The following is a 10,952-nucleotide window of genomic DNA, read 5'->3' as shown; positions in this document are numbered from 1 at the left end:
AGTTAATCAACCTATTCCACCATCGGAAGGATTTTTTCTAGGGCTGCATATTGAGACCGCGACAGGGAATTTATGCAAAATTGGTAACTTGTATAGGCAATAGGGATTGACCGAAAGGGGTCATGTAAAAAAAGGGTACGGGATAAATTTTTTATGAGCAATGATGATATTTGACGATGGTGTATAAAATTTGTACAGAGGTTGAACAACGATCATGCGGGTATGCTCAACTTGAACCACGGGATTGTATTCGCATAATATAACACGGCCAGAGATTCAACAACTGTCCTTTAATGAACAAAATTTGCTTCAACATTTTAAGGAGTTTTTTATTATGTAAACACACTAAATGTATGTTTAGGGTTTTTAAAAGACGTATTTCGTATGATATAAAAAAAAGGACACCATGTCTGTATTAATTTGTTTTTATTAGGTATTAGCGTTTGGCTTCGTCGTAACGTAAATCCCTAATTGTGTTTCAACAAGGTAAGAACACAGAGAAAAGTATGCATAATTATATTATCCGGGTTTAAGTTCCACTGCAGAATATCAAAAGGGCGACAGAACAAACATAGGAAATAAAAGGATCATACAGGCCTCGGCGGAAAACATGACATTCAGATATGTTGCATGTGCAGCACATCAACTACCTCCGGCCCCATCTTCATTCTGCCCGGCCGGATGACGACGACGACGACGGAGCAAAAACTTTTGCCTTTCCTCCACAACGTCCAGCCGGCGTTCCAGGTCAGACCACGGAAGAGACTCAACCTCTTCTCGTTCATGGCGCTTGGCAATTTCTGCCTGTAATTCCTTCTCAGTGAGAACCAATTGTTGAAGCAGTGCGTCATTTTTTCACTTCTCTGTTTTCAATTCTTTTTCAAGCCGTCGCTTTTCCCGCACCTCTTTCTCCAGTTCATCCTTCCTTGCCTCGAAGACGAACTTGGAGGCCATCAGCTCCACCTTTGCCTGCCTCAGTTCTGCATTGGTAGTTACAAGTGTAGCCTTTAAGATGTCCTCCCTCTTAACCAGTGCCGCCTCAACGAGATCACAATTTGCGGACGTTTCATCTACGCGGATGATGTCGATAAGTGCGTCGATGGAGAGTTCCGCGAGGTCCTCGGGACTAATGGCATGTTCTGTGATGGATTGCTCAGACATTTTCTCGGGATAAGAGGATGACGACATAGTGGCAGTTATGGAGAAGGGTAGACTGAGAGTTGAGAGAAGGAGTTACGGCAAAGAAGAAGTGAAGAAGGGTTAGTAGTTAGAGGGTTTGGGGTTGTGAATAACGGGCACGTATACATATATATAGTAGAAAGTTGCTTGGATGGGTTTTTTACGCAACTAACGTGTCAATGATGGGGTTTATTCACGAAAATAAGACATTAATTTAAGCTATTTCGCTTGAAAAAAAAAGTAAAGGATAACATTTAACATTTATTCAATGAGTAATTAAGGAACGCAATTAAGGTTGTCATGAATATAACACAAGAATCGAAAAGTCAACATTAAATTTGTGCGTCGTAAAACCAAATCAGTTGAATTGGAAAGCACATTAGTATTTCGTTCGTCCCTTATTAATTAATTATCTTATCTTTTCCAGAACCATCGGTAGAGAAACGAACGAGGCACTAAACCAATTAAAAAATATATATATCCTAACAGCACAAAACGTATCGTTGGTGGTCGTGTGTCCTCTTTATACTTTGTATAACCTACGGCCTAAGTTGCTTGCAAATGGCTAGAGGTTCCATGAATAACGGAAGAAAGAGGAAGGCAGCCAAGAGGGTCGGAGGTAAAGGGACCGTATCTGTTGAGTGCGAATGTCCACTGAATCTTCTTCCTCGTGATATATGGGTCAGGATTGCCACGAGGGTTGCGTTGGATTCAATTAATGATTTGTTCAACATGCAGGTTGGTTGCAAGGTGTTTCTGGGTGCAGCGAGGTCCGACGCTGTTTACAAGGAGGCATCGATGACGGAGTTGCCGATTGCGTCCTTTTTAGACAACCATTGCCTACCTAAACATAGGTTAATAGAACGATGCGTTGAGGCAGGAAATCCAGGTAGAGCTTGGTTAGTTTGACTTGGTCAGACGCAATGGTGCGAATTGGTTTATAGGTTTTCCCTCGCCTGGATACTCAGTAGTGGAAGTGGAAGGGTAGGGGTTTTCTGTCGCGCGGACCCCACACTCAGGAGTTAGCGTGTACTTCAAGCCGAATTAGGTTCAGAAGCAGGTGTGCAGGGATGCCAGGGTCAGGTGTAGGGGTGTGGTGTACAAAGTTAGATAGGAAGAAAAGAGTTTTGTTTTGTCAAATCAACCATAAAAAAATGAATGCATTTAACCGAAAATAAAAAATTTACCATATTATTCGATAACTTAATTTGATGTGATCATTGACGGTTTTTAATCGGTTTAATATTCCATAATGTACAGAATACGACATGTATTTAATTGTTTTATCTGACGCTTTCCAATAATAACGATTAACGACGACCTTCATTAAATTTGCAAACAACAAAAATGTCATTCACGTTTCCCAATTCTCATTTCTCATTTCCGGATATCTAAGCATACTGAAAAATGAAAACTAGACTGCCCACCTGCGTTTGGCAAAAGGATGCCACTTCTAATTGTACGTATAGGTAAATATGGGTCTAAGTACATAAATTAAATGTACTAAATATCCGGTATTAACCATAATGTTGGGCAACGAAACGAGTTACGCGCTAAGCCGTAAAAATTAACTAATGTCGGTGTATAATCTAATGTTGGGCAACGAAACGATTTACGTGTTATACCGCTATTGTCCTTTTTATTTTTCCTTGACCGGCCGAAGAGTATCGGTCGCTGTGTTGAAGCAGGAATTGCGGATGCTATACTCCGACAGGGGTTGACGGAGTATTTCGGGTTTGCCCGCCGTGGCATTGGGATGGAACTGCTGTCTGGGGCCTGGACGGAGGGCAGCATCGAAGCAGGTTACATGTCGGCCATGTTGCTACTGTGTACATAGCTTCATCTGAAAATAGAAAGAAAGAAAGAAAAAAAACTCAAATGCTGCGGAAATTATATATAATTAAGAAAACCGAATTTTACGCAGGGGTTACAGAACATGAAAAGAACAGCTAAGAAAATACGGAAACACAACAAATAAAGACTTGGAAGGTAGATACCGTGGGTCATATAGCCCCGACATCGTCTCCATTCTACCCGGCGGTTTCCTGATAGTCAAAGCCGTCTGCCGTTGCCGCAGGTTGACCATACAGTTGGCGGACCAATAAACCTACCTTGATCTCCACAACCTCAAGCCTGCCTTCCATTTCACGCCACGGTGCCATCTATTGCTGTTCCCTTCGACGAAGATCGGCAATTTTCGCTTTCAAAGCGTTTGCTTTGTCTTCGAGTTCGCGAACGGTGGTTTGATGCTGTTCCATCTTCGTGCGCAACTTCTTTTCCAACCGGCGGCCTTGTTCCAGTTGATGCTTCCTGATACTAGCCCTGACTTTCGCGGTGATTGCCTCGATCCTCGCCGTCCTTGCTTCGTCTTGTGTCCTACGAAGACTATCACTCAGAAACATCATCATCTGTTGGAGGGTGTTGATCAGGTCTGCGGTCGGATGTTCCTCGAGGTCGCCCGGACTAATGGCACGGTCGTCGAGGGATTCGTGCGACATTTTGTTGGATGAATACCGAGAGGTTTGGTAGATGATAACGGCCCTTGAAGCTATGACTTTTCTCCTGGCAGAGGTTATGGATAAATATAAGGAATGGTTATGGATTGTGACGGACTTGTGCATTGATATACATTAATGAAAATCAAAATTTAAGTTAACAATAAATAAATTAATACATTTTAATGTGGTTAATTAACGTACGTATGCTATTCCTCGAGAAAATGAAGATAATAATGCACGTGGTGGTTTTATCGATAAACGAAGAAAAAGCCTGGGAAAACTTAAGCTGCATCGATTGCGCAAAATCCGCTATGATTGCAAATCTTGGCAATGTGACGTTAGAGTAGACAGGAAGGGCTGAAGGTCTATGGACTGCTATGAATAACGTGGCAGACAGGACTCGTGTTGATCTCATAAAAAAAACTTTATTACTTGGCTATGCAACCAAGGGTCACCGAATGTGAGGTCAGTAAGTGGAAACAATTGTATTTCCCATAAGTTAAATTTTTAATACTAAGCAAAAAACACAAAAATAAAAATGATGGCAAAACGAGACAAACAGTACCAAAACGAGTCAAATAGTTGGAAAAATTATTACATAATAGTGATAATACATATATTACATAGGATAACCAAAAAAATATTGAGAACCCATTCCTATCCAATCAGTCAAAGAGGTGGATAAACAGGATCAATTCATAATCAGCCTTACAATGCACGCACGGAATATGAGCAGCACCTCCGTCACCGTCGTTTACGTCCCACCCTTTTCTATAGCATTGATGGCGGTAAATGGAACCCATGTTTCCACGGCTTGGACATGCATGCGAAGAACAGACTTGATTCTCTGCGTTTAGCCTTGGCATGCGACGCAGGTGTCTCCACGTCCCCTGGACAACGCCGCGGAACACCAATTTGCAGTTTGTTAGGGCACCGGCCGCTTCAAGCCCACGAAATGTTTGTAAGCCCTTGTTCTTTGACTCGGCGTCGTCGCGTAGCATCAGCATCATCGCCACTGTGTACTGGGCTGCCGAATGGCCCTGGGCTGCGACAACGTGCATGGTTTCCGTCCCCGCAAAATGACACCCGCCTAGGAAAAGGTCAGACACAGCAGACCGAAACAGAACTTCCAGGTGCCCACTCTGCTTGCATCGCGCTAAGAAGTTTCTTCCCGACTGGTGCATGGGACTCACACTCCACCATCGTTGGTCCCAAATTGGAATGTTGGCACATCTGTAAACGAAATCCTCATCCCTTGCATTACGTGCAGCGGTGCACGACATCCTGAGACTGTATAAGTCCCTGACGGACTGTGCTGCGGTCCTTCCGGCAATTAAGGTCCATACATCGTGGGGAAGGTTGGCCGGGCCTGTCGGACGATACATCTCCTCCCCTTGTATTGAGCGCCCTCACACGATAGATAAATGGTCGGTTATGTGTAAGTACTGGATAACAGAAAGGCTCCAAGCAGTTATCTCAATGGCTGTTGTTTACGGTGTCTTTATAGTCACCCGGTGCCGTGTGCGATCGTATCCCATCGGTTGTGTACCGTGCAGGCACTGTGTGTGCTCGACGGCATCCCACACCTGGTCAGCTATGAACGATCCCCGCACCGAGCACTATCGACCATATGGTGCAAGATTGACTTGGAATCCATGTGCGTCGTCCCGTTCATCAAGCAAGGAGTTGGCGGTCAGTACGGCGTTCCATGGAATCCGGTGACGATCATGGATGATTGTATGATAACAGTGCGCGAAAACAATCACAAATGGGTAAGAGGTGCTAACGGTGGTTTTCTGACGGAGATTTCGTTGGTTCAGATTAATTTACTTAACCGACACAGAGTCACCGCATTCAATGGTGAGTGGCCGAGTGACATGAACCTTCAGCGCGTTATAACTGTGGGAGTGGGTTGTCTAGTTCCCTAATAGAGCGGCCGCTAATGTGATTCGATCACATAAGCGGTAGGCACTCTTTGCGTAAATCTGTCGCGAAGACATATGGACCAGTTGTATCGTTGTTTCTATTCCGGGCATGCTTAAAATATGCTTTTCAAATGGATTGATGTGTTTCATGTTTTATTATACTTGGTAGAATGAATATGCGAAATGAAAATTATCTTATTAGATTGAAAAGATATGTACCAGTGCAATCAAATCCACGCAACAATTAGGGCTAATCGAATCCATTGAACTAGTTATGTTTTCCAGTCGTGAACACCAAAAAAAAATAAATTACAGATAAAAATTCTCATCAAGCGATCTTCACCGGTAAAAAACCAACAAAATGATCGCGGATATCAGCACGGTGATCAGAATACCTCGCCTCCTCGTCGTCGCGACACTTGCAAGCATGTTGTCTTCCATGGCCGTAGATGCTGAAATGGCGGCCTCCAGATTTGCCCTTGTTTCATACAAACTATGTTGCAAAGAACGCAGCTCGTCTAGGAGTTCCTGTCTTGTCTTCTTCAACTCCGTGTTCTCGCTTCTAATGCCCTCGTTCGTTTCTAGCAACCTGCGAATGACGTCGGAGTAACGAGGCGGGGGCTCTGGATCGTACCACTGAAAGAACGAGCATTTCCTGCTGGTTCCGTACCCAGAACATCCATAAAACCTTCTGCCCGGATAGTCACATTTCCAAGCGGTTCTGATTGGCGACCTCACGCCACAGTGACATCGAGGCGTCGGTGCATCGACGGAGGACGAGCTTATGGAATAGGATCCCTGCATTGTGTGTTCAATAGTTCACGAGGGGAGTAAAACACTGGCTTTTGAAATAGCCGTGCGCAACGAGGTTTCATATTCACCTCTCTGCTAATGGCATCATGTGTTCGCATCCCAACGGCCCTCTTGTTGACTGACACCTGTGACGCCAACTTGGCACGGAACGGTCGATTATAGCCCTCAACCACGGGCCGGATGCATCTTACACCATGTAGTTGTTAACTGACGATCCAAACCATCAACATTAAATATGTGACCCATTTTCTCTGCATGTTATAATCTTTCTATATGAAAAATTTCGAAAAAACTAATTCATATGTAATTATCTTACTGTCAAGTAATCTCTTGTTGTTAAAGGATATTGATTAATAGGTTGTTTTATATGTTTCTGTATTTAAGGGGCATTTACGTTTTTTGATATGACGTGATTGACATACCCATCATGATGCACAACTGCGCGTCTGAGCGCTACACTGTAGCAAAACTGACCTCATGCCCCCTCATGCTATGGCAGGTCACCTTTTGCTATCTTAGGAAGCACTTTGCAAAGGCTTGAATATTGGACGGCACCCGTGGTTGCCTAACCGGTGCAATTCTAAACGCATGTGATGCATCCTGCCTGGATGGAGCTGACCGTCTTCAGACTCCAAGAAAGGTGTTTGCAGACCCAACTTTTTGACCGGCCAACAGCTACCCTAGTCAAATAACTTCACAAATCAAACCATCTCAAAACACAACCATATCCACGCACAACCAACGCGGACCAACTCATCGGACGCCGACGACCGATACTGCAACCAACAATGGCAGAGAATGGGACACCCGCTGCATCCAACAACGTCAGCCACGAGACGGCCCAGGTACGGTTACGGTGCATCAACCGTTTTTTGTTTATTTATTTATTTATTTTTGGTAGTTATGATTATTCTACTCCCGATTCTTCTGAGTTAGTAGTATACCCGAACGAACTAACAAGCACCCAATGCTAGGAGGACCAGATAACACCAGGCCCCAACGACACCACTCCAAACGACGCGTTGCTGGGAATAATGAGAGAGGTGCTCGAGAACACAAAGGTTGGTAACACTCGTCTCACTTTCCGCTCTAACTGAATTGGTAAATCCAACCATCTGACAGATCTGTTACGATTTTCAATTGAAGAGCGCGCAATGCCGAATGGACAGGGTCGAAGCGGAATTGGTGACGATTCAGTTGTTGGTGGGCGGTCTCAGAGAGCCTGTCACCCAGAGGCTAAAGGAACATGTGGATAAAGTCAACGCAACGTCCGATGGAAACCAGATCGAGAAGCAGAGACAACCTGTCGCCGAAAGGGTACACATGCACAACCCGATGTCACGCACCTCCATTCCCAACCGTAGACAGTTGATGTTTCCAGGAACGATGAAGAAGAGACATCATCAGTCGTCGATAATAAGCAGCGGCGGAGACGTCGAAATGTCTGTTTACGATGAAGACGACGATCCGAAACGGGCCATGTACCCAAAGATGTGCAGGTCAAATACGCACGTCGACGAAAATAACCCGAAGGGTGGCATGGCTACAAACTTCTTCAATTGATTCAAGGAAAAGGTATACGGGAGTAACCGAGGGACTATATCCTCCGAATGGACTAACAATGCAGACAACCCGACAGGACGCAATGGACTGCAGCCAACGCAAAACAGAAAAGGCATTTTTCCCTTTAACACAATGACGTCATCCGACGAGAGCTCATCGAAGCCTGAAAGCAGCCACGGACGGACAGCCGACACCTACAAGCATATTCCGCGACGACCCCCCTCAAACCTGACCAAGAAGGGAACAAACACCACCAACGCATGGCCCATCTCTCAGCACGCGATGGACATCTGTAGCTACGTCTACGACCATGATTCTGACCCAACGTGAGTATTGTATCTGAACATCAACGGCTGAATATGCCGTGCGGCGTCATTAGTGCCGGAAGGCAGTTAAAATTGCCCTCAGGGTGTAACATCTTCCATTTGTTGACCGCAGGGAAATCGTTGTACGCATCGGGTCGCAACATACAACTCGTTCTGACATGGGATGCCTGTTAGACGGACGACAACCAACCCCGAAGGCACGTAGCAGTCGATCGTACCCTCTTCGAATAAATGGATTTATTTTCGCTGACCCGGGTTTATTACTTCCATGTGAAGTCTGATTTTTTATTTTTTGTCGGATTTGACTTGCAGATAATGGAGATGATCACGATCATGGTTGCATCGGAGGGAAAAACCGATGGAGATCACCCTCGATCCGTGTGGTGCTTGCACCCGAATTTTGCGGTACGGCCAAAACAAACTTCCGTAGTTTATTTTAATGCATAACTATGATTTAACCTTCTCTGTTATAACATGAACCTTGTACCGTTGACATATGACGGTGACTTGTTTCAACCTCTGAATACTCCCTGAGTAACCAGTCCGATGTAATGGAGGGCGTCCACCCTGAAATTTTGGCACAGCGATACGGGGAAGAACACATGCACCCGACGGAAGACCTGCGTATTGTAAGCTACCGACCAATAAGATTCTTGTACGCAAGTTCTGGTCATGGTCAGACTGAATTTTGAGTCTCTTCTGGTTTTCGGCTTTTTCTATCGATCGCAGGTCTATATGCCAGCACTAGAAAAAGACTATGACAAGCACTGGTTCTTGGCCGTGGTTGACCTGTCGGACAAGCAAGTCTATCAATTTGACACGAATGCGACTAAAGAATCAAAGGCAAGAAGGAGACGTGTCATACAATGCATGGTAGGCGACGAACATAAGTAAGATCGTCGTCCTATCCGAATACGCTAATCTGTTTTATGTTTTTGAATATGTGCCAGCTGACTGCGCTAGATGGAATTGTTGCAACTGACGGGTATAAAAACTTACGTTCTAAGGCCGCTCCTGAGTTTGCCAGTATGGAAATCATGTCCGCACCGGGAGTGCCCAAAAACAGCAACAGTACAGACTCTGGCATTTGGGTCATGCAGTGGATGGCAATGGGACGCAGGTTCACGTACGCGGTGTTGCCAATTGTAAGTTAACGCATGCATACAGGTAAAATGCAATTGCACTGTGTGTCTCTAATAAACGCCATATTGACCATTGTAGCTGGACGAAGAGAGGATCAGGATAAAAATGGCAATTGCACTGCTAACGGGAAGATACAACGAGGAAAGTGGTGCATTGCTTGCTAAGTCGGCCGCCAAGACGGGAAAGCGTGACTAAGATACGTCTGAAGTGGCGGAATACAACTTTTTTTTTTGGGTTTACTCAAGCACTGCAATTTTTTTGGTTGTTGGATGCATTGATAACGGTTATGTTATGTGACATTGTTGGGCATTCTGCAATTGACGGACAGTCTTCGTGGACTGATTATATCATGGGTCATTCTTCTTATTACTTTTATTGTATATTTATGTTGGGCCCCTTTATGTTATTTGATGTTGGGTTGTTGGACGAGTACGGGTTCTGGGTTTTGAGTCGACTAGGTTTCTCCGGACCAACACCAACACAAAAGAAAATGTTAGCTTCCAGCATGTGCAAACGATTTAAAAAAAGTTTTTTTCAGGGAAAAAAAATTAAAAACAGTAAATATACAAAAGAAAAAAATATCGTGATTACCTGCGTCGTTCGAATACATCAATCCATCCATCCATCACCAAGTCCAGGCTGACAATACGAAGTCATTACTCACTGACCCACGCAATGGAATGAATGATAACACTAGATTAGGGCTAAATTTAAATCCTGTGCTCATTCGGTGGTTATCATTTTTTTTTTGAAATCCAGTAATTGCCATTGGTAAGTGCAACTATATTAATGCCCCATTAATGTCCACTCTAATCAGGTTTAAGGGTTATTTATTAAAAAAAATAACTTTAAACGGCAGGAATTGTTTCGCCTGTTTAACGCGCGTAGGTTTGTACGTTATCCAAAAAATAAAAATCGCATACTTTTCGAAGAAGGGAAGCCATTGTTGGATACTCAAAAGCTTCCGGCAGTAAAGAACCCAAAACCATCAAAGAAATCGCAGACAAGGTTTCACCATGCCGCCGCTCGCTGATTGTCGCTTCTTCAGATTCATAATCCCCAACAAGGAGAATCAAATTGTAAGTTTTCACTTTTTCTGTTCTACTCACATAACCCCAAGGCCCGCATGCAAGCCCACATCAATATCAATTTTTTGCTCCTGCAGAGATTGCCGGTGCCCTTCTCCAACGGTGTACGGGATAACATGAGCAACCCCGTCGAGGTAATCACAACAAACGATCAGTCGTGGAGCATCTCGTGGGTTGTGGAGGAGGAGCATCCGCATCAAATCGTATTCACCGGAGGCTGGCGAGCCTTTTACGAACACTACCACCTTCGAATCGGTGACTCAATGCTGCTATCGTATCACCAACCGAAGTTTTTCTATGTGGCCATCCACGACACAAGATACTGCGAGATCAACTACGGAAGGTAACAATATCATTCTAGCGGGTTATTGCTATGCACTCGGCTAACTCGTTTGTTTTATGCTATTTTACGTTCCA

General features: G+C 44.4%; 2 protein-coding genes across 2 annotated transcripts; one reads left to right on the top strand and one right to left on the bottom strand.

Moving 5' to 3' along the window:
- Nucleotides 1-1,740: 1,740 nt before the first annotated feature.
- Nucleotides 1,741-3,016, top strand: LOC140183552 (putative F-box protein At1g67623). The gene is made up of 2 exons (XM_072232002.1): nt 1,741-2,068; nt 2,868-3,016. Exons 1-2 carry the CDS (start codon nt 1,741-1,743, stop codon nt 3,014-3,016), a joined length of 477 nt encoding a protein of 158 aa, XP_072088103.1.
- A 1,326-nt stretch (nt 3,017-4,342) lies between these two features.
- LOC140183551 (uncharacterized) lies at nt 4,343-4,960 on the bottom strand. The gene has a single exon (XM_072232001.1). It carries the CDS (start codon nt 4,958-4,960, stop codon nt 4,343-4,345), a length of 618 nt encoding a protein of 205 aa, XP_072088102.1.
- Between the last annotated feature and the right edge of the window lie 5,992 nt (nt 4,961-10,952).

The sequence above is a fragment of the Arachis hypogaea genome, chromosome 3, assembly GCF_003086295.3.
Source record: "Arachis hypogaea cultivar Tifrunner chromosome 3, arahy.Tifrunner.gnm2.J5K5, whole genome shotgun sequence".
Taxonomy (NCBI): domain Eukaryota; kingdom Viridiplantae; phylum Streptophyta; class Magnoliopsida; order Fabales; family Fabaceae; genus Arachis; species Arachis hypogaea.
This window is presented reverse-complemented; position numbering and strand designations above follow the sequence as displayed.